A 24,572-nucleotide genomic window follows, 5' to 3' on the forward strand; every position below is an offset into this window, starting at 1 on the left:
CTTAAGAATATTTCTAAATCTAGAATAATAAAAGCTCTCCAAACAGGCTTCAGGGATTTTATTCAATCATAAAGTACAACCAACGTCTACAGACCATAGATTATTAACATTTTCCATGGATTTTTATTTAAGTATTGCACAAAATAATGACAGCATAAGAGAGTCCTGTATTTTAATTGCTAATATTTAAGTTTTTGCTCTGGACCACCTACCTTGTTAAATGGTGGTACAGGTTAAAACCGGTTACAGGATCTGAATTGAGATCCACTTACACCCCACTGACATGGTTATATTGCTGCAATTTCATTGAGAGTCAGATTTCAACTAAAGACTCCTCATTACAAAACGGAGGTTAAAAACGTTCCAGGAGTCATATTGTGTGTTCCTTTTAAAGGATTTTGTGACATTGAAAGTCATCTTTCAATTTTGAAAATGTGTAAAACACACTACCAGCTATTCTTAATTAAGATTGCTGTTATTTAAAAAGGTGAAAGAAGGCTTTTCTGTTTCTGGTATGTTTCGTACATTTCAAAGTATTTTGTATTTAATCAGCTCTGGTGTTCTTTTAATATTCTTAATAACCCTTCTTACAGTATTTGCTTTAGTAGTTACAGCACCAGCTGTACCAAAACCAGGAAAGAGTAAAAAGGCTTAGCTACCATTTTATATATATATATATATATATATATACACATACACACACACACGAATATCCCCTCCCATCTAAAAGACTATTTTTAACAACAGCAGGGAACAGAAAAATGCTTTAAAATTTAGGCTATCTTATTTGGAGGTGACCTGTAATGGAAAATTGTATGACTATTACAAAATGCAAGTTGACAGGATCCCTGTAATAACTTTGGGGACTTCTTCATTATAGCAGAGACAATGCTCTAGGTATGCTAAATTCGCTAGCCTTTAGATGACAAGAAGGGAGAGAACCCAGTCGAGAGCATCTGGCCTGGAAGAAAGGTGAAATGCTAAACTTACAAGTATCCCTTTGTATTCGTCTTACAAAAAAGATGTGCACCCTTACATCATTACAAATAGTATCTCTCAGAAATGGCATAATCAGCTCATCATCAGTCACTAGCGTATCCTGGTGGGAGATATTTTAAAAATGCAGCAGTCTCATCTGTGCCAGTACTTGCAGAGAAAAACTAAATCACTTTTCCAAATACCCTCACATAATACTGCTAATCACTTCTCGCACCTTCCTCTGAAGTATCTAGTGCTGGTTACCTGTCAGAGGCAGACACTAGATGAGTGAGGCTCTTGGGTCGGATCACAGCTCGTGTTTTCAGGACAGCTTTGAGAACAATGTAAGTGTCAACCACACAGGTGAGGAGAGGTAGGGTTTGTTTTAACAGTTTTATTTTTGAGACAATGTTGAGCTTACAGATACTCGGTGGTAGAACTTGATAACTATGTGAAAGGAATGATATGATCTGATTGCCTGTGATAGCAAGAGAGCTGCACAAATGACTTGGGAGATCACTTCCGGTACTGTGTTTCTCAGACTTTCTTAAAACTATGAACGTGATTATAGAAATTTAAAATATTCCTAACCTTTTCCAGCTGTCAGAGTAATTTTTCATATACATATAAAATGTGATGCAGTGTTTGCAGTTGAAATTTGCCTGAAGAGAACAAATTTAACAGGAGAGGCATCTAATCTCTAACAGGACTAGAGAATTCTAAGCATGTGAATTTCCATTGTACCTACAGATCTAGTTGCCTACAAGTCCCATTGGCATTTAGTTAATTTTTTTTTTTTTTACTTTTGTAGTTCTCTTAAACATAAAATTGCAAAGCAGTCTGTATTAAAATTTAGCTGCTATTTCTATTTTTAAAATCCTAAGGCCCAAATGCCTAACTGCTGTAAAAAAGGAAGTTGTATATTTAATTGCCTGTTACTGCAAGAACCACTGTAAGGCACACAACCTTTTCTTTTGGGGTCTTGGGTCACCTTTTTAAGGCTGAAACGTGTTTCCCATGTAGTAATACTACCTGAATGTATTAATCACTTTGCCTACTTTTCAGAAACTGCCAGCTAAAGCCGTATATGACTTTAAAGCTCAGACTTCTAAGTAAGTACTAACTTTTGTTCATTTGAGCATTCATGATTCAAGAAAACTCTAGCACTTGTGGCAACTAACTGCTGTTCTAGCCAGTTTCAACAGCAAATGCTGAGGAAGCAGACGACCCTGCTGGCTGTCAGGTAGTCTGTGCATCAGCAAACTGTGGGAGAAGTTGCTTTGTAATATAAATGTCCTAAATCGCCACATTCGCCATTGTATTTGTTTGAACACGTGAATGGCTGTGCATCCCTGAGGGTGACCCACTGAATGCTCTTTGTCATGAATTTTATTTAGGTTACACAAGGTACAGTGCTTAAAATACTGCCACAGATAGTGTGCTTATCGAAATTCTGTATAACGCTTCATCATCTTCCAGTCTGTCTTAACATACACAGGCTCTCTGCAGGAGTGACATGTCCCATACCAAGGCAAACCGCAGTGGTCTATAAGAAAAATAAAATCAGGAAACACTGCGTTAGGATATGAGAGAGTCGAAGTAGAGTGCCTGCATTTCATTCCTGCTGCTGCTTTGATGATCCAGGGCACGTAAATGATCTTTAGATATAGCCAGACATCGACACTAGAATTACATTAGCTGTGTCTGATAGAAAACTCACAGCCTGAATTATCAGAGCAGCAGATTAGCTCTGGAAAAAACAAGTGGATGATACAGTAAAGGACTCCCAGGCCAGGATCTGAAAATATTCTTAATGATTTGGATAATGCCCTTTTTTGTATCCAACATTAAGCCTATCACAAGCCCTGCATATCAGAAATGGTGAGAACATAATCCTGTGTTCTTCGTGCCTCTGAACAGCTGCCTTGAAAGAAAAATGCATAGAGCAGAAGCACGCCAAGCTGTGCTGCTGCATAAAGGTAGTTACAGGCCATCGAGATGTGGAATATATTTCTGTAGTTTTCCCTACTGGTTTCATAAGGAACAGCAAATATCCTTCAGCTGCCTGTCGTAAGAGCATAAACAGGTGAGCCAAAAGACATCAGACTTGCATGCAGACCCTGTGCTAAGTGCTCTGGTAATAACTAGCAATACAAACAGGCCTCTATACCTTAAAGCTAGTACCTGCAATTCGTGAATGGGAATCATTCCATTTTATATGGTGTAATCAACTGGTAAATGTACCACAGCTGTGACACTTTTTCTTCATACATTTAGTTGTCACATTCTGTTTCAGTTCTGAACTGTAAAGATCTCTGAGACAATGCAGGTGTAAGACTTAAATGTAAAGCTGTAAATATCTGATCTAAATAAATTTGTTACAGAGAGCTGTCCTTTAAGAAAGGAGATACTGTCTATATCCTCAGGAAAATTGATCAGAACTGGTATGAGGGTGAGCATCATGGAAGAGTTGGAATATTCCCAATTTCTTATGTTGAGGTTTGTTCTCTGTTTTGATTCCTTGAATTACTTTGGGTAATAGGGCCACAAACTCATGAAAATGATGAAAGTCTGTGTTTTCTCTTTTTCCTTAGAAACTTTCTCCCCCCGAAAAAGCACAGCCTGCCAGGCCACCTCCCCCTGTACAGATTGGAGAGATTGGAGAAGCTATTGCCAAATACAACTTCAGTGCAGACACAAATGTGGAGTTATCGCTTAGAAAGGTACGGTTTAGAACTATCGTTGTCAAAATACCATTACAGTGTCTACTGCTGCGCAGAATTAATGTATAACTAAATACTGTGCTGTGGTGCACTCTGCATTCGGTATTTGCTATGCACAAAGCAATGTCATGGAAGGAAACCACTAACGTAATGGGTTACTGGCTTACGGTCTGTCACAGCTACCTGCTGTGAAAATAGTTTAAATACGTTGTGCATGTAAACTGGATTGTGGTAGATAAGCACATGAGAGATACGCAAATATCTGCTGAGTGCCCGCCTAAATTTCTAGTTTTCACTTCAATTATCCATTCCTTCTTTTAATAATTTTAATAATTATTTCTTGCTGTCACAGTTATCATGATAAGGGTTTTAATATAGAAGAAATAGAAAAATACATTATCCACTGGAAAGTTCTGCCTCTTACTCTTAATTCTTAAAAAAAAAAAAAAAAAAAGGAGTTCATAGAATTTATTCAGTGGTTTGTCTTTCTTTTGAAATAAAATTAAGGATAGAGGTTTTTGATGCTGACCTAGAGCCCAGTCCAGCATCGCTGAAGGTAATGGGTGTTTTTCCACTCATTTGAGATCAGTAAATATTCAGAGAGATCTAAATAAAAAATCAGGAATAGGAACTTAGAGAGCTAGGGGTGGGGGCAGTTTCGCGATTTATTTCTTTTTAAAATTCTCTTTTGTGCTTATTGTGGTGGTCATAATCTTGACAGCCCGCTTTTGATTTGTTTTTAAACGATAACTTGCACGTTGCAACTTGTTCTTTTTTTCCATCATGCTAAAGATAATTTTAGGGTATTCCACAAATCCACTACAGAAACCCAAGAGAACACAAAACTAATGGGGAAGGATTTGAGACATAAGGACATATGGTAAAAAGCACATCATGTAAAACAAAGAAGGGAGTAGCTCATGAAGTTTCACTACAGGGAAGATTTTTGAATAGAAAGTTGATATTTCCCATTTCAGTTGCTAAGCTCTCTAAAACCAGTGAGTGACCAACTGTCCATCTTTTTTTACACAGGAAAAACGCATCTTTCCCATTAACTTCTCTTCCAATTTTTTACCTCCACTTATTCCAATTTTACTTACAACAAAGCACTTGCTTGGATTTCATTGTTTAATTTTTATCACTTTTAAGGAAAAACGTTCATAGCACTCACTGTTGCATATTAGAGTTAACATGTTAGCTTGTAGCTTGGCCAATTATCAAAACAGATTATGTTCCTTAGAAAAGTTTAAATACTAATCTCCCACCCAAGAGTGGGAGACAACATGAGATTCCCCTCTGACCAGCGGTCCATTTTGCTGGAATGGTAGTTGTATACGTGTTTATTATAAAGAGGAAAGCAATGCAGAGATGGAGATGATGCTCAAGACTGATGGGATACAGCACTGCTGGGAAAATAATTCTGGGCGTGTCCCGGGTCTGGCCGAGCCCCACAGCACCCTCAGTGCTGTGCTGGTGGCTAGAAAGGCGGTGACAACACAGCAGCGTTGCGATGCCGCTGAGCAGCGCTGGCACAGCATCACGGCCCTCTCCAACCTGCCCCCGCCTCACCTGTAGGCTGGGGGTGGGCAAGGTCTTGGCAGGGGACACAGCCAGGGCAGCTGACCCAGACTGACCGGTGGGATGTTCCATACCGTATGGCATCTGCTCAGATAGAGAACCCGAGAGAAAGGAGAAGGAAGGGGGGGCATTTGTTACGGTGTTTATCTTCCGGAGTAACCGCTATGCATATGGAAGCCCTGCTTCCCGGGAATTGGCCAAACATCGCCTGCTGATGGGAAGTGGAGAATAACATCTTTTGGTTTCTTTCACTTTCACATGCGCTTTTGGCTATTGCTTCATTAAACTGCCCGTGTCTTGACCCATCTTATTTTCTCCCCCTGTTCTGCTGAGGAGGGAAGTGATAGAGTGGCATGGCGGACACCTGGCATCCAGCCAAGGTCAACCCCCCACAATGTGTTAAAATACTATCTGCTGTTCAAAAAGTAATTTACAATGTATTTGCTGATAACTCGTTTTCATAATGCATTTCAGGGAGACAGAGTAATTCTCCTTAAGCGAGTTGATCAAAACTGGTATGAAGGTAAAATACCAGGAACCAACAGACAAGGCATCTTCCCTGTTTCCTATGTAGAAGTCATCAAAAAGAACGCATCAAAAAGTGTTGATGACTACCCTGATCCTCCAATACCCCAAAGCTATTCTAGTGACAGAATACACCATTTAAGTTCAACGAAGGTAAGGATTTTTTTTTTTTTCTTTGCTGTCAGCCCTAGAGTGGGTTTAGGGGTTGGTTGGTTGTTGGTTTTTTTGTAACATAAAGTGATACCTATTTTTTGCATTAAATACACTACATTTTCTTTCCTGCATAGGTGTAATTGCATTATTGGTATTAAAGTATTTTAATAGCTGAGTACTCTTTTCTTCATTAGCTATCACATTATTGAGCTGTCAGGCAAAATGTGGGCAGAAAAATCAAGCCAACAGAACAAAATGTAATTGGGAGCCTTAGACAGAACGTAAGCATTCATGATACGTCTAGCAGCCTTTTCACAGTGCGCTGTGAAGATACTCCCGTGACACAGCTGTCCTAAAAGCCTGCAGTCCTGTAAGCACACAAAAAGCAGGAGGGCAGTCTGCGTGGGGCCACAGCTTGCCCAGACCAGCTCCGTGCCTTTCGAAGTAAAGGCGAACAGCCGTTGGTGCTGTACTGTCCCTTCACCCTTTTGCTGTTCACCCTCTAGAAGTTGGTACAACGGAGGTTCTTTGGCGCGGTACAGCAGCGACAGTATTGTTTCATTTAGCAGTGAGGCAGATGTCATCACACTGGCAATGAACTTGGATTCAGACCTTTATAGTTGTAATTTTTCACACCAAATGTCCGTCACAGGTTCTGAATTCTTTTCCTTCCTAATCTATGTAACCATCACACATCATACTACAGGATGTTGCAGAAAAATTCCTGTATTCCAATTTACCATCCACTTGTGAGATTTCATAATCACCTCTGCAGGGAACATAACCTCTTTGGCAGTAATGGAAACTAAGAAAGTTTCTACATACAAACTGTGATTAGCATTACTGTATTATCAATGATTTTGAACATTCAGGATGGAAACTTTTCTAAATCATCCTCTTTAGCTTTGGTGTTTCTCTCTTCAGCGTGGGTGGTGGGCCTGTGTGTGTAGTTACAAACTTCTTACCCTGCTATTAATCTCTTACTTGTTTTTTTAGTTGGGTTTTTTTTTCCCCTTCTTTCATATACTTGTATATTGGTGCTCATTTACATGCTTCAGCTTTGAGATAAGTTCCACGTTTACTTGCAGCTTTGGGAAGAGCTCCCAAAAGATACCATTTTTAGAGAACAGTGGTCTCTGGAAATACTACTTATGAGTAAACAATAGGAGCTGGCTTTGGACAGTTGCTAGAACAGGTCTTGTCTGGTTTTCCAGAACATGTCACAACAGAGAACGAGCTCCTCTCTCTTCCATCCCAACAAAACTGTTGAAGTAGCATCAAATTCTGTAGCTGCAGACTGAGATGTTCATCAGCTAGGGACCCTTATTATTACAGGAATCCAGAGGTTCCTGAGGGCCAGTCAGCAGCATGAGGCAGCTTAGGGCTCCATTACGGAGCTGTCTCTGTTTGGAGATGCCTCGCTCCCAGTTTTCTGTGGAACAGGCTTGTCTCTAAGGCAGCCTGCAGCTAAAGCTGCTGTCTGTGCAACCCCTGTAACCCTTCTGAGCATAGGTGATGCTTTAGAGCATTTACATTCAGATGACAAAACTGTCCTGCCACTATTAAGTTCGATATTACTAAATCAGTTACGTAGGGAAGAAAATTTGAAGAAGCCGCCTTTGTAACAGAGGAAACTTCTGCAATCATCTAGGTTCTAGCATAAGTCAATAAAAAAAAAATATAAAAAAAAAAAAGAAGAGGAAGAAAAAAGAAGCCTCTACTGACACTTTTACAGAGACATGTCGTTTCTGAGTTCAGCTGTATTCAGAAATGGCAATACCGTGTAAGAACACATCTTGTTCCTGACTGCCTAGAAGGGCTTTAGCAGTCCTGAAGATGTTCTGGAGTTTACCACAATCACTGAATCCACTTTTCCTATTCCTCTGCAGTTTTTAGCATATATCACTCCCTGCTGCTACAGCAATTGCATTAAACTTCTCTGGCCTAATGGCAATAAAAATAAACATGCAATTCAAGTCAGGAGCAAGCTTTGCTCTCCTTAACTTGGTCTAGACCATCTCTAGCTCTAGCGCAGCCTGTAGCCATGGAAAAGTAAAAACGGTGATGTCTTCTCAGCAGTTTTATTTACCTTAAAACCACAGGTTAGAGAGCCTTGTTCAAAAGAAAGGGTGACAGAAAGAGACAGAGTATTGCTTGTAACAGCCTAGCTCTGTTTTAGCAAACTGCATTGGATTGGTCTATACTGTTTACTTTGGTACACAAAACTCTGTAAGTAAGGTTTGTCTAACCATAAAATAAAGCTATTTGCATCAAGAAAACACAAACAGAAGGTAAGTAAATTAACCTTCCTATTCCGTGACGTTAATTTAGTCTTTCGAAATTATTTTCCTATTCTAGAGTAATACTTAGAAGTTTAAAGTAGTCCAGATAACTTAAAAGAGATGTACATCTAAATAGTCTGGATAATGCTAACAATGAGTTCAAAATATTTTTCACTCAATTTTAATGTTGAGGATTAATAGTAACAAAAATGCATTTTCAGTATTTACTGAAGCAATGGATATCTACTGATGCTGTGTACGTATGACTCACCAGTCTCTCATTCTTACAAAAGGACGTTTCTTTTACCAGAAGGATACTTCAATCAATGTTATGTAATGGTACTCAAAATATACTGCTGTGTACTGTGCTGTCATTACTTTAAAAGCATTGTTGATGCCTACATTCAATTAGAATTGAATGTACCTTTCACAAATATTGGTGTGATTTTGAACTAATAGGGTTACTTTTGGGGAGAAAATAAAAAAGCGTTCTGTAGCTGCTCATGCCTTAATAAAAGTATGCAATATATTAAAGATGTTTCTTAAACTAAGAAAAAGTAGAAGTATTAACAGTAGGATAATTAGAAATTACTTCAGTTGTTATAGTTTAAAAGAAATACTTAATGACACCTGAAGTGTACTTCTGAAAATGTTATTCTCAAAATAACAGTAGTGGTTTGGGGAAAATGACATTAATATTAATTGTATGATTTAATAACCTGTGACAGGCTCACTAACAGAGCACCATAAGTAACATAACTTGAGCAGATCAAATGCAGGTCAAATTCATGAATGTAATGATTCAGAGCTGTCTCCATGTTTGACATTTAAGCCCCAGGCCAGAACCCGATACGGTTTCATTTTTCAGATGTCTTTCCTGCTGCTCTGATTCATCTAGTAATGATTTCAGACACCCGTGCTCACTGAAGTGATACTCTATAATCCAGACGATGGCACAGACATTTTTCTTTTCTAATCATATCTTACTTCTTTGTCATGCTTATTTATTTATGTAAATTCCCGTGTTTTTCTTATTTTTGAAGTTGCCTTCCCAAGCACTGTCCCCACTTCCCAGACACCTTTCCTCCTCTTGGTCATACATTGATCAAAAGATTCTCCAGGCTGACACTAGTGACTGGTTTTCAAGGACTGTTGGTTTTTCACCTTCAAGCATGTGTATCTTACCTGCTCTGCCGCTTCCAGACAGTTTTCTTTGTGACTTAGAAGAACTCAATTCTTTGGCATTAACAACATCCCAGACTGTAGCAGTCTCCCCAGGTAATAACATTCACCAAGTTAAGGAGGAGCACTTTATTCCAAATACAAAGGTTTCTCTCAGCTCTCCTACAGCTCTTCCTCTGTCCTTTCTCGCATCTACCTCTGTCCCATCTTCAGCCAGCCCATCTCACGACATAGCGTACAAGCATACCGACAACAATACCAAACCAGGAAGGGGTAAAGATTTGAGAGGTATCCTTGACTCTTCGGTTACTGAACTACCTAGAGACTTGTCAGATCCTACAAGAGAAAGTGAACGTGTTGGCACCATCTGTAACGTCCCTTCGCCGCAGGAAGGTGGCTCAGTCTCCAGGGCGCTAGCTGCAACTGCTGAAAACCGAGAGGAAATCCATACCGCAGATCTGTCAGTTAATATAGGGGGTCAGTCAAAGCCTCGAGGAGCAGCACAAGACACAACAGAAGAACTGACAAGACTCTATATAGAGGAGGATCTGGAACATGACAATTTAGAAATCCCAATAGCAAGTGGAGGAGACTCCATGGTATGCTATGAAGGATACACTTCACCGAATGGTGACAAGGTATTTTGATTTCTGGAAAACCTGGCTTCTGTGTTCAGGTAGCTTACTCAGTATAATTATTCTCTGCCTTTCCTTGTATTTACATGTTTGTATTTTGCACAGGCACGGTTTTATACTATTGCAGTCAATAAAAAGATTTTCCCCCTCTCAGAAGCAGCCATTTACACACCACTAAGTTCAGTGGTGTATCGGTTCTGCTGGTCCTTTCCCTTCTGTCCTTGTTAGCTGCCGTCAGGCTTGTGATGCAGAAAGGCAGTGAACTGTTTGCTTCACTGGCCCATCGCTTGCCACCCTTTTGTGCCAGAGGCCCCAGCAAGCAAATGCTGTAAGCAGCCTTCAGAGGAAGGGACATGCCTCCCGCAGGCACTCGGCGGTTTGTACTTCACATGTGTCACTTCACCAGCGGATATATTTATAGTAGACCCTGTTACGCGAATGTGACTAATAATAACAGATCAGATTATGTTTGGCAGTTAAACAAATGCTTCCCCTAAAGCCCTCCCCAGTTCCTCGTTGGGACAGTACATCGCTGAACTATCCCAAATGTGTGCAGCCATTAAATGCCACAGTATTGCTACACAGTTCGTGGGGCTCCTGGGCAGTTTTAGAAGAGGTGCTTGTCTGACCAGCACTTATTTCAACAGTATGTTCAGGCAGTCGCTTTGGCTGACACACGCAAACATGCAGATCAGATACTTAGGACAATATGTTTTAGGCCAAGTGTGAAGCTATTTAATTAGAAGGATTTTGTAGGCTGCATCTACCCTTACTTGACCTGAAAAACACAGGAGAAAACCATAAGAATAGAGGTGAAATCCACATGGATTTCACAGCCACGAATTGACAACTTGTTTTGATTCCTGAGGGAAGATTTTTCTTCCAGAAAAGTAGACTGACTAATAATAAAGGCAGCATCACATTTCTCACTGTTCAGGTTAGTTACCTAACTCCTTGTCGAGCGTTTTACAGCCTTCACAGCTGGTTTTATAGCATGATTGCTTCCCATTTTTCTTAAACATTTAAGCCAGCTCTGCCTTCTGTGGGAACATCAGAAGACTCTGATCCTCCTTTCTGCACTTCTTCTGATCGTCCATTTCCCTCTGCCAAGGCACCAGCTTCTCACTGTGTTCCTACAACATCCCCGTCCACTGCTTCCCTCTCACCTCCTCTCCTTTCTAAACCCTCACGTCAGCAGGAGAAAGACTCCCCACAGGTAAAGGTCACTGCACCTCTCGAGTATGGATTGTCGCAAATCTCCATGTATATTAAATAACTGCAAGGCTAACGCTGAGTTTGGTATTTTCAGATGTATTGTTTCATTTACTAATATTAAATAACATAGCACATGGAGTATTGAGACAGGCCCTCTTCAAATGAAACACAAGGTAAAACTATAACCGTTAATGATAAAGTGAAACAGCTTAAGGGGATGCCAGTGACAGGAAAGCGGAAAGTCTTCAACTCAGTTTTAAATCCATGCCAGCACATCAGTGACTCTTATTTAATCAAAAGAAACAGAATCATATTCAAGTACACAGAAACTGAAAAACGTTTCTAATTTGAAGTGTTTTCAATTTCAGTCGAAAGCCTGGGAGAACAGTCATAAACTTCACGGCAGAGCACCACTGCAGAGGGTCATGTTCTAAATACCAATTCTGTTAGTCAGAGAGTGAACAAAGATTATTCCCTCTTCAGGACTACGCTTTGTGTTAGCATTGCAGCTCTGCGGCAGAAAAACAAGATCTGGAAAGTTGCTCCAGATAGATAAAAGTCAGTTTCCAATGCTGACTTCCAGAGAGTCCATTTGCTCGTGAAAAAAAGAAAAATAATGTAAAAAATTTAACAAACCTATCCTAGAAAAAGTAGTAATTACACTTATGGCAAAAAAAAAAAAAAACCAACAACATACTCTTTTTAAAAATCTACCACATCTTACAGTGTGTGTACATGGAAACCCCAGACATAATAGACTTAAGGAAGTCTTGAGGTTAACCAGATCTGTTGGGTTTTTTTCCTGAAGTAGGGAAGAGTCATAAGGGTTCTTTCCAGGGCATGAATCTGTCAGGGGCTTGGGTATGTTGCACCTGAAAGAAGGGGTAAAACACAGTATCGCGTTTGCTTCTGCAACTTTGAGTAATTTATCAGTTGTGCAGTCCTTTTGATGGGTAAGTTTTGCTTAGCCTAGCCAACAAAATTCATAAAATTCCTCATCTACACCCAAATTCATTTTAGGTGACGCTGATATTCCTTGCCCTTGTTTGAGCAAGGTATATTGATCCCAGCTGAGAACAGATAGAAGGAATACCCGTGTTAAAGCTCTGCTTCTGGGAACCTCCCGGGCAGTGCGTTGCTCCTCTTCGTGGGGCACGGCAGGAAGCGTGACACAAGTAACCAGGGGAGGTGACTCATCTTGCAGACACAGCAGCCAGAGCACTGGGAAGAACTGCAGGTCAGAGGGGTCATTACAGAGTTCTAGCTCAATTATTGTTTTCAAACTGTTTCAAGCCTGGATTATTTTTGAAGTCTAGGGATCAGATTCCATTATAAACTTCACCAGTATAGACTTCTCTATTTGAAAATTGTAGAAATTATTAGATACAGTCCTATTGACAACAGATATTTTTTTTTGTACAATATTTCCAAAATGAGATAAAGATTTATTTCCTCCCAAGAGTAAGCAAATTTTTTTCAGCAGTCAACACTGACTACATTCCCAGGATAGAGAGCTGAAGTATTATATATATAGCCAGGTTTTGGCTGTCGTTGTTTCTTGCTACTTAGCCTACAGGCTGGACCCGAGAAGGAAGGATAGTGCCCGTCATTTTCTCTTTATGCATGTTGTCCGTGATTAAAGTCTGCTCTCAACTGCCACAGCAGAAAGAACATGAGACCTTTCCAGGACCCAAATGTCACAAGGGAAGGGAGGTTCTTCAGAGAGTTCTTGAAACTATATACTGATACTTTGGTAACTTTCGTTGATGTAAAAATACGTATGTGTACATATATAGATGTGGCATGTGGCTCAAATCTAAAGTATGACTGGAGGTCTGGGCAGTGGAATACAAGGAGCTATGGGTGGGAAGTGTCACTGTGCTCCATGGTGCTGGGAGGGATGTGTCCCTCAAAAGAACTCTGAGGACACTTCCCAACGAGAAATGCTAATGTTTTCCTGCCTTCTTGGCCTCTCTGGGTATCCGTTGTTGTTGTTGTTACTCACCCTCTTAGCTCCTAAGAGGAGGCTGTTCTTCTGTCTTGCCACATTCTACTGGCAAACAGTCACAAATACCAAAGTAAAACTTTTCAGTGTTAGCGCTCCACTGCTGCATTCCCCAACTTGCCCCTGCCCGTGAGAATTCACACTTGCTGCACACGCACCCCTGAAGAGCAAAATTCTGACAGGTATTTAGCTGATTTATAGTAACATCACCACAGTGAGGATTTTCCCTTGAAGTCCTTTCCGTCAAGCACTTACTTGCTTTCTAAATGCAGATTTAAGGTGCGTGTTCTGTTTAACAGCCAGGAGTTGCAACATTTGGCATTGGTGGTTCTAAGACAGTATTTCTGCTCTGTGCTGTGGAGCCGTACTGTGTTATTAACTGAGCTGCTTCAATGGGTACACTTGCAATAGCTGTTCCAACTGCACATGCTCTATGTGACTAATCTTTTAACTGTCGTGTGTAAGGGCATGTGCCAGAGCCACAAAGCCTTGGAAAAAAGATACAGTGGCAACAACAGAAAATACCGTATACTAATAGTACCGTTATTTGCGCCTGTAACACAATTGCTTTTTGTTACCAAGAAAAGCATGTCCAGTTTGCATGTATGAATGAAGCAAAAAAAAAAAAAAAAATATCCCATGATGCTTCATTCTTAAACATTCACTTGACACAATTTCTGTGGTTTTTCTAGGCTAATTTAAAGAGAGAGATATTTGTTATGGGTAAACCTCCTCGTAGCCCAGTGATGACTAAGAGATCCTGCAGCTCACCTGTCAGAGGTCACAGCTATTCACACAGGGTACGGTACTGGATGCCCAGTGTACAGTAACAGCATTGCCGTAGAAAAGGAGCTCAGTGTCTAGTCTTTCAGTATTTTGTTTTTGCCCAAGTGTCTCGATACTATCAGTATGCCGTGTTTTCTTCCTGTTGTACTCCTGTGCTACGTCTGAGTAAAGCCAACAGGTCTGTGTGTGCCGAAACGTACTTTATGAATCCATTAGCATACTCTTATCTCTGCAGTACTGCATAGTATTTCCAGTGCTACAAGATGTTCTTTATACTTAGCCGTTTTTTTTCTAAATTATTCCTCTGTTTCAAAGCATTTCTAGTTTATTAAAATCACAGCTTCTAAGAGTCAAAAATTTAAACTTCGTTGCATGTATACAGGCTTTTGTATACAGGCAGAATTCTTGGTTTTGAATCCATGTCCTTCTTTTCAAAATGTTTTGTTGCTGCTATGTTATTTTCACTCAATGTCCTCTTTATCCAAGTTCTGCTATCCCAGACTGTCAGACTCCTTAGCCTTTCCCTTCATATCTGTAATACAGCAGTCATAACTGTAAAAATTTTACCTAGCAGAAAGTCAGGTTGTTTAGAGTTTGCATGTGTTTCGCTCAGAGAGGTGAGCTGAATTATGAAAACAAACAGACCGAAACTGTTAAGAATTAGAACTTGTGGGCTATGTTTCACTTCCAGTTTAGGACTAAATTTTTCTTTGCGTTGGTTTCTTAACGTTTGGTTCTTAAAACTGATAATGGGATGAACTGTTTTCCATGCTGTTGCTGCTGATTTTAGGTTATCATCTTTCTGGTGGTTCCCTTTTTAAAATTTGAAGATTAATTTAAGATATTCAGGCTTCTTGTGTAACTGTCAAAGTCATGGCTTGCTGGCAGGCCTCTGTTTACTACCAGGAATGAGGGGACAGTGCTTTCTTCATCACTGAAGAGAGACAGGAGAGAAAGTGCAACTGGGAACAAGATCCATAAAAAAGGGATTAAGCTCTATTTTAATTCTGCGTGTTCCTGCAAATGAAGGGCATGTAATCACTATATTAAGAGGACTGCATTGGTCAATGTTTACTGCGTTTATGACTTTAATTCCAAAACTACAAGAGCACAAATTACACACCTCATTTGCATGTTCAGAACTATACAGAACTACTAGATGCAAACACGTATCAATCATGCATGAAAATTAGGTGTACAGCTGGGACCATTGACTTGACTGCACACTTTTTAATGTTTTTGGGATTAGGCCCTAATTTTTTTCCCAGAAAACAGTTCACTCGCTATGCTGAGTTGTAGCTGAGATCTAGAAATTCAAAGCACCAAAAGCTACCCACAGGGTGATGCATTTCTCCTGAACACAATTAGCCAGACCTTGCAACAGTCCCTATTCTAGCCAGTGCCACTGTATGTGGGAAGGAGAGCTTAGGGAAACAACATGGGAAGAAGGCTTCTTGATGCCAGCCGTGGTGCCCTTGAGGAAGGCATTTGGATAGAGGGCGACCTCCAAGGCGCCCCTGTTCTGACATAGCACAGATGACTTCACTCTACTTTTCACAGATTCCAGTTCTGTCTAAAAGTTCTCTCTGTGGCAAGAACATAGAGTTGAAAATCTTCACGTGCCTTGATTTTCCGTCACCTGTTTCTATAATAGTTAACTAGCAAGTAAATGTTTTAAAGCATTGAAGCATATGCAGAAAAAGAAGGTAATAATGACCTACGCAGTTTCTTCCTGGCTCGATACTGTATTCAGAGCATTAAATCATTTGTAGTATTGCTTAGGACATTGACTTTTATTGTTTGCAAGAAAAATCCTTAACCTCGGTTGAGTTCTCTTGCATCTCTGACTATCTTTGGCATTCAGCTCAGTTATGGGTCTGATGAAAGATTAGCAGAGAATAAGGTCAGACACCAGGCCAAACACCAAGCAAGCTGCCCCGTGAAATACTCTCTCCTTGCTTGACAAGCCAGCTGTTGAAGCGGGTTTACTGAGAACTGAAATGTCTAATTTGCAATCTTTCCCGTTGGATTCTTCAGTAAAAGTTATCCACCTTTCTTGTACGGTGGCAGAGGAGAGTTAAATGAGGAAGAGAAGAGAATCAAAGTTTTTGGACTTTGATAAACGTCGTTCCCACCTAGCTGTCATTAATATGAAAAGTTCTATAATCTACCTGCCTGCATCTTTAGGCACCTTTTTAAAATTATACTCTACAGACTAAAGATGAAACAGAGAATGCTCACAGTATTTTCTGCATGTGCACATACAAACTTGATGAAAAGAAACGTAACTACAGTTTCATATTGAGGTGTTGAGGGGCAGGGGGGAGCGGCGGGGAGCAGGCAAGGGAAAAAAAAAAAACCCAAACCCAAAGCCATACTGTGTTTCAACATTCAATTTGCATCATCAGGCTGTGGGTTGTTTACCACTGCCTTCTCTCATGGAAGACTGACTGCATCATCTTCAAGAGCAAAGTGAAGCAAGATACACCGAAACAGTCAACCCCAGGAAAGAGGGACCCACAGAGCAGTAAGACCAATCCCATGGCTTCAAGATCAGGTTGCAGTTTACTCAGTTCATGAAAGAAAATGCTAGGAGCTGCGTTTGATACCCGCGCTCCCAAAACAGATACAGTTCCCAGACTTGCCGCTGCAGCATGACCATAGGGCACCCTCAGCCAACGGAGAACGTGGGTGCTGCTCACATCAAGAGCTCTCCCAGGCAGCTGGTCTTCCTGCGCCCGTTCTGGCCCCGGCCAGATTCTACCCAGCGTCAGTCCGTGTCTGTCTAAGCAGGATATGGCTTCTGCAAGAGGTTAACGCTTTTCCCTTCCATTGCATCCAGATTTATTGGATGTTAGTGGTGGGTAATGCTCTATTAAGAAGGAAAGTAGTTCCTTTCATAAAGCTTTGCACTGGAAATACAAACTACTTTTTCCTCTGAAGTTAAAGTGTTAATTGTTATTTTCACACAATTACATACGTTCTTTCAAAAATTCTTTCTGCTCTTTGCCGCCCAGCAGCCTGCATGGCTTTGAGATGAAACAGAACTAATTTAATCAAAGCGTAGCATGTTATGCCTGCCAAGTTAGTACTGCGTGTGTGTCATGTAAATTGGTATGTTGTTTGTCTGTGAATGTTCTAAGTTTTGCCATTATCTATAGGAGATTTTATTTCTGCTTATCTAAAATTATACTTCACCCAAAGAATGTATAATGTTCATCAGTTGCATCTGATTTTTCTAACGCTATTTCTGTTTCACAGTGAAGAGGCAGCAGGGTTCTATTCCAGCTTTCTACTATACTATAAATAGAGTGGACTGTTGATGAAGTTCACTGTTCTGTTTTAGTTTTCATTATCTCCTCCAAAAATCAGATCTTTAAACCTGCCAAGATTCTGTTAGTTGCCATGTCTCAAGAATTCATTGGGGGGGGGCGGGGGGAGGGTGTTATTTTATGCCAGGTAGAATATGAACTCTCAAGTGACTATGTATCATGCCCCTATCCAACTATTTAGACCTTAGACTATAAATCTTTATTACATTTCAAATCATTTCATTTCAGCCACAGCGCCCTGTGCTTGCTCATGAAAATATACACAGTGGGGGGGAACCGTAAGTATACTTTTTATCTACTAAACCAAAACCTGACATTTAGAAATAGCCAGAAAATCAAAAAGTAATTTGTTAACCTGCCAAGTACAATTATGAAGAGATTTGAGAAATTTACAGGTAACTGCATGATGTGGGAAGATATCCAAGAAGGTCCCGGAGGGCAAAGCCTTAGTTGCTTAATTTACACTAGACTCAGACGTGCCAACTTACAGTTCTCCATCATTTATACTTAAAAGGGATAATAATTATATAAAGTTTGACCTTTTTTGTTATTCTCTCCTTTTTTACATCGCAGCAGAATGCCAATTAAAGATTTAACTTTGAGTCAACTCAATACTGTGGCTCACGGGAACAAGGGCTCACACTTTTTAGCGTAATTTACATGTGCACTTTAAAAATTAGGTGCAAGAAAGCCTTTCTGCAAACTGGAGAAGAACCTAGATCTCAAGCCTTATTTTCACAAACAACGTAAGCACTTGAGATGAAACACATACGGCTGTTGTAGTGCTGACTGTTAAAACGCAAGTTTGGAGCAAGATTGTTTTGATGATTATTTTTTTCCCCTCCAGTCTTACACTCAGGTTCTGCTTCAGTGATCATTGAAACTAGTAGCCATTCTTCCTCTAACATCAGAGCACTTCTAAATGTAACTAGTGCTTATAAACTAAAAATACTTAAAAGTTTACCCGTTAGTCACTTCCAGAAATGGCAAGAGAGAAGAGAGAGCAAAAAGTTACAGATAAGTGTGTAATGAAAAGCAGACACGTCTGTTTCAGTCTCACTAAAACCGCACGCTCCTGTTGGTATCGTTGATTATCCTGAAGCATCTAACTCTGTGTTCAATATAGCTTACTGCTTACAAAACAAAGTTAATTATCCAGTTAAGTAGCTCATTATTAAAGTTACTCATCCCTAAAATTTAAAACAAATACATTTAAATTGTCAACCAACCATTCTTTGTCTTGAATACGTATTCTGTTAGTCTTGTAAGTGGTAGCAGAGTTTTCATATTTCAGAAATCCTTAGGTTAGCAAAGAGAGAATGAAATGACTACAAAGGAGTTATTGAAATGGATTATCTTGAAATGACTAAGATTAGATTCTAAAGTACAAAGAGTACTAATTGGGAAGTTCTTGTTACAGTATTTGAGTAAGTAATTGGCTTGAGTCCCATTGGTGACACATTACATCTGCAACTTCTCTACCTTTGGAAGCTGCATTTAATCGGTTCTTGGATTATTATCATAGCTCTGCTTTCCGGGAATAATGATAAGCATGACAGAAAATGTTATTGCCATTTCATTTTCTGCACAGATTGTTCTTACTTCTGCTACACAAATTGCCAGAGGTAATTGCTTAAATAACCAGTCTCGTTCCATTTTGTTAGTGTGATTAAAACATAAAATTAGACTTCTCAGAGCTGGGGAGATAACAGCCAGTCACAAGAAATTAAGTGAAAATCACTTTTTTCTTGGAAGTGTCTTTTTGGCATAGTTTATTCAAGATGACCATCATTACGCTAAGCGTAGCGCCAGTCTGTATACAGGTTTTTCAAATAGAAATTTCAGAGGCAGAATTTTTTTGCTGACATAAACATCTCATTTAAGCCATGGAAACTTTGCCTGAATGACACAGAGCTAATGGAAATATTCCATACCAACACATTAAAAGGGACTTAGTTTAATTTTATTGGGGAAAGTGTAATATCATTAAGGTTTTAAAGTCAGTGAGCCGTTACTAAGAGGGAAAAATAGGCATGATTTTGGGGGGGGTTTAGTATTTTGAAATTAAAACTATTTCCTTTGTAGAGTTTCTGCAGTTGTACCCTGCTCCTTGACATGCAGGCAGTTACAGCTGGGGCATAGGTGATTAGAAAAAAAAGCAGATTCTGACTGCAGGACTCACAGGCTTTTGCAGCCCAAGCACCTTCAGTTCCCCCCATTAAGAGTTTATTGTCATTCTTTCAGTTTCCCGAAACTCAATTAAAAACTGACAAGGAATGAAAGATAATAAGCCTAGTAACCTCATACCTCTTTCCATTTATCCATCTTGCATCCCTCAGTGTGCAGCCCCTGGCTGGCGTGGACATACAAGCCCGTGGCTGAATACTGTTCGACTTTCCACCCTTACGTCCCCTGATTGGATTCAAGCCACTCCCTCACTCGCCGAGAGATGTTTTTCAAATATATGGCGGGGGCAGTTTTAACCAGGAAAGGGGTTATGGATGTGCGTGCCCAAAGAGCAAGTGCTCTCCACCTTCCCCACGGCGGGAGGCACCTCTTTGACATGCAGAGCTCCCGTAGTGCCAGGTCTTGCCTCAGCAGCTGCTACTGAGGAGCCCGGGGAGGTCCCCCAGTCAGCGTGGTCGTGTGAGTGTGTGTATGCGTGACAGCCACCCCTGGGCACCCTCCTCCACCGAGTACAGGGTGCCAGGCACCTTTCTTGTGCCGTGTGGCACTTTGCTGCAGCAGAGAATGCTACGCTAGATCCAGCTTTGCAGAGTGTAAAGGCAGAGCCAGCTTCAGGTGCTCACCACGGGGGGGTTAAGGAGCTAGCGCATCCACAGATCCCCCCTCTAGAAGTCCTCTGTTCGGGTGACTCAACTATAAAGTAACACTTAAAAAAAATAATACTAGAATTCTGTATTCAAAGCAACTGGTCGAGGAGCCATCAGGCTTGCCTGAAGTTGTTAATGTCTGATGAGTTACCTTTCCAACAAAGTTTTGTCTGTTTACTGTAATAAGTACCTAGGCCCTGAAGTCCACCAGGCGAAATAAACCCTTCGCCCCTATATTTGCAAGAAGCATTACTTATCGATGTTTAAACCACCTCCTTTCAAGTAAAGGTGCCAAGAACTCTTACCTCTTTTTAAAATGCATCATTTGTCCTATTTAAGGTTTCAGGCTCTATATAACTATACTCCTAGGAACGAAGATGAATTGGAGCTCAGAGAGGGAGATGTCATTGATGTGATGGAAAAATGTGATGATGGATGGTTTGTGGGTATGTTTTCATTCAGTTGCTTTTTCTTTTTTCCTTTTTTTTTTTTTTTCCACTGACCTTTGCTGCCCTCTTTGCTTGGTAACTTTTAAACAAATCAGGTTTTGGTATTTAGTGTAATAAACCTGAACCTGGCTTTATCAGGAGAAATCCCAACCAAAACCCACTGAAATTAGTGGTTGATTTTTCACTTGCATATTTTTGGAAGTGAATTGATGGACACAAATGGACATGTGCGTCCAGTTTGTTGTACAGCACTATTGTCATTCTCACGTCACACAAAATGGACTATGTAGTACTGCTCTCCTCATAAAGACCAGGTAACGTACAACTTTTTGCATGAATACATCTACAGAGTTGACTGCTTGTGAGAAACAAGTATTACTGAACAAACAGAAATTTCATAACGAGGCCTAGATAAGGTGGCTTAATCATTTCGTAAACCCTCATGCACACAGTGGCTAACTTAATCACCTAACTAGTCTTCAGCATTTGAAAAATTCAAATTATTTAGGTAAGACTTGATGATGTTGAGATTAAGTGATTTCTATGTACCAAACCAAAGTTTTAGCACAGCTTTTAATCAGGCCTAACAATTTAATCAAATATGCCTCTTTATTTGGTTTTTCCTTCCTGCAGCTACAAATTTGTTGAAACTCACAAATTAAATTCAAAATAACTTTTTGAAGTTATTAAGAAGTATAGACATTTCTGTTTGTGCACTATTAAACATAAAAATTTAAAGGCCATGCTTACATAGCAATTCCCTGTTGTTATTCCCATCTTTCATCTATTGCTTCTAATTTCAGGAACCTCAAGAAGAACCAAATTCTTTGGTACTTTCCCTGGAAACTATGTCAAGAGGCTGTGAAATTTTTTTTCTACTTATTTATGCTGCATCTCTGCAACACATCTGCATAAGGCTGCTAGGAAACATGCTACGCTGGTCTTCTGTTTTCTTGCTTGCAGTCTCAAATAGAGGCCATCTAGTTCATCCTCATCCCATCCCACCTGCCAAACTGTTCCAGCAGTATTACAGCAACCACCACGGTGTGAATAACTAAGCTTTTCTGAAACAAGAGGAATCGTTTCACCATTGAATACTCCCTGCTTTAAAGCCTTTTCAATTTGAACACAATAGGAAAAGCCTAATGACAGGTACACAGATCTGAGTTGCCATGGGGGGTGGGGTGGGGAGAGGAAGAAACTTCTAATTTAGACATTTGTGGTATTATCATGAAGTCTGATGGGATTTTTTCAGCATGCATGTGATGCAGGTGGAAGTTGCTGTTTACTATTTTTAAAAAAAATTGTTTCCACATTCTTATTAGCTTGGCAGCATTTGTTGCTTTCACTTTGCGGTATCACAGGTTTGCCTATTGTACTGGTTTACAATGTATGACAAATTATAATATAGATTTTTTGCCTGCACTTGTAACGTATGCACAGTGATTGTAAGATCTCGAGCAAGCGTAGTGAAAAATGAAAGAACTGCAAGTGTTCCGAATGGGTGCAATGGTATTGGCTAAACCTTTTTTCTTTTTTCCCTAATAAAGCTGTAGTGTTTTCTGTTAAAAGGTAAAAAGTGCAAGAGGCATAAAATCTCAGGAAAGAGGATTTACTGAAGAGCCAGGCAATGATATAAGCATAGACCATAATAACCTGCTACTGATGTCTGACATTAAATGGCTGTAATTGAACTGTAATAGCAAGCAACATGACATTTGAGAGGTTCGTGGGTTTACGTATCAGGAATTTTAAGGAGCAGGAAGTAAACAGTGTTAGTGCAAAGGGTTGTTGGTTTGGGTTTTTTTTCCCTAATATAGCCACCTGAAAAATATTCACAAGTATCATGTACTGATTTACTTCACTATATATACATATATATATATATATGTATGTTAACAAAACCCGAGTTACGCATTTGTTCTAGGAATTTGGTACAGAAAAGAAGTCACAAGTCACAAACTCATACATTTTAGAGGTTGGGTTTTCTTTTTTTCCTGAAAGAAAGAAGTATTTGAAAACATAATTTTCTGTAAGCATAAATAGTAATCGAAATTAAGGCACAGGATGATAATGACTATGGCTTCCTAAGAATAAAAATTCAGATTTGGTTTCTTCAGCACCTTATAGATGGCAAAGGCTTCTACTGGATTTCTCAAGGGTAAAGGATTGAAATTATCAAAATGTATGTAGTCTCTGTAGCATTTTGTACATATGTTTGCTTTTTTGTACAGAGCCATTTGGTTGTTGATTTTTAAAAAATTAAGTTCCTTATTTGATCTTTGCCCTCTTCACATACAGAACATTTCAATGCATTTTTCTTTTCTTGCTCTATTTACCGTAAGCACATCTGGATAGTGCAATTCTGTAAGATAGCATTTTATGCAAAATTTTATTAATTAAAATATGGTTTACCAGCCAAATCTAAATGTACATATATCTTTATTACTGAGAAATGTCATTAAGACAAAGGTAAAGAAACATCTTTGCGCAGCATACCTTTATTATTGCAGATTTCATGGCAAAAGCTTTGTATTCAAAGGCTTTCAATTTTAAACTAGATCTGCATGCAGCTTTGCTGTGAGATTAATACCTATCTTTGATGCCATTTATGATTGAAGACTTAAATATCTGTTGCCTGTGATATTTAAAAAGTACTGTTTCTACTCTGTATCTGATTTTAGAAAAATACAGGTTTTTCATACCTGGCTTATCGGGTAACTGACTTTGAATTCCTACAAGCAAAAGGTCTCTGTGGTTTTTTTCTTGAATAGACTTCTAATAAATTTTGCTTGGAGTACACAACTGTTTCCCCCGTCATTTCTCAAAATACACATAACCTATTACTTAAGCATTGCAAACTGCTTAACTCTTCAAGTTTATATGCAAATAGTTTTGCCTCGTACAGAGGTTTTTTCCCACCACAACCATACACTAATCATATATACGGGTAGCTAGCGCTGCCCACACAGCTCTCAAGCTGGTCCACTTCAACATCGTCCCTAAAACACTTGAGTGCAAAAGCAACATTACAGACTTTCTGCATTGGCTGTGCTAATTCGAGATAGTTTTTATGTTGCTAGAACCATCCTTCACTCCAGAAGCACAAAGGTAAAACACAATGGTAAGCCCCTTACACCTGGCCGAAGTTCCCACACCCTAATCAAAGGCAAAACAAGAATGCCTCTGTAAAGTGACCGCAGAAGCAAGGTTTAAGGAAAATACAGATTTTGGGGGAGCACTTTACACATGGAACTCTGCCTGCAAAAATGAATTATCCCGTACTAATGTCTGCCTGGCAAGGAACAGCCATTCAAACAAAACCAAAACCCGAAAAGAGAAGCAAACAAGCAGCAGCTTCCACCACCACAGCTGGTAACACAGTTGCCGTGAGTGGCTCAGAGTGGTTCTGTGTATCCAAGACCCACTAGCCACCAGCGCTGGGATGCCTCCTCCCGAACACTGTGCCATACTTCAGCTGCTGAACAACTGTTTGGACAAGAAAAACCTGTTTCCTCAAGCCTGATTCACGCTCAGCGTTGCCTCCACAATAGGTGGCAAAACCAAATAAATACATGAGTATCTAGCTTACTACTGTCAGCTTTGTCTACAGGAACACTAAGACCACAGACTGCTGTCAAAACTCCAGCAGCTAAACTCCTTCCTAAGTATCGTCGGTACTGGGAGTGCTTCAGTTTGGACGAGGCCTAATTTAGTCAGTACATTATCACCGGGGTAAACGTGCCCTCCCAGGGCTCAGTTCCCTTAAACCCACCGCACGCGTCTCTTCGTACAGCCCTATGACCAAACAGTGGAGTATACAGCCCAGTGCTGGGTGGTTTGTCCTTTCTGGGGGCCCAGTGTGGGGTCGGGGCAACGTGGAAGCGCTGCTTTG

General features: G+C 40.0%; 1 protein-coding gene and 1 long non-coding RNA gene across 23 annotated transcripts in view; one reads left to right on the forward strand and one right to left on the reverse strand.

Annotated features, from left to right (window-relative positions):
* Positions 1–23,482, forward strand: part of SORBS2 (sorbin and SH3 domain containing 2) — a 231,883-nt gene extending 208,401 nt beyond the window's left edge. For 21 of the 22 annotated variants that reach the window (XM_056325896.1, XM_056325888.1, XM_056325995.1 and 18 more), the window contains 7 exons: positions 2,044–2,090; positions 3,363–3,477; positions 3,573–3,701; positions 5,754–5,957; positions 17,623–17,672; positions 20,568–20,674; positions 21,481–23,482. In XM_056325896.1, the coding sequence (XP_056181871.1) occupies positions 2,044–2,090; positions 3,363–3,477; positions 3,573–3,701; positions 5,754–5,957; positions 17,623–17,672; positions 20,568–20,674; positions 21,481–21,542 (714 nt within the window). In that variant the 3' untranslated portion in view covers positions 21,543–23,482. The remainder of the gene's footprint in view (positions 1–2,043; positions 2,091–3,362; positions 3,478–3,572; positions 3,702–5,753; positions 5,958–17,622; positions 17,673–20,567; positions 20,675–21,480) is intronic. The other variant, XM_056325913.1, reaches the window with a different exon arrangement.
* Positions 2,108–24,572, reverse strand: part of LOC130143362 (uncharacterized) — a 73,875-nt gene continuing 51,410 nt past the window's right edge. Inside the window, exon 3 of the long non-coding RNA XR_008819727.1 lies at positions 2,108–2,524. This is a non-coding gene — a long non-coding RNA (uncharacterized LOC130143362). The remainder of the gene's footprint in view (positions 2,525–24,572) is intronic.

The sequence above is a fragment of the Falco biarmicus genome, chromosome 1 (genome assembly GCF_023638135.1).
Source record: "Falco biarmicus isolate bFalBia1 chromosome 1, bFalBia1.pri, whole genome shotgun sequence".
In the NCBI taxonomy this organism is placed as follows: Eukaryota; Metazoa; Chordata; class Aves; order Falconiformes; family Falconidae; genus Falco; species Falco biarmicus.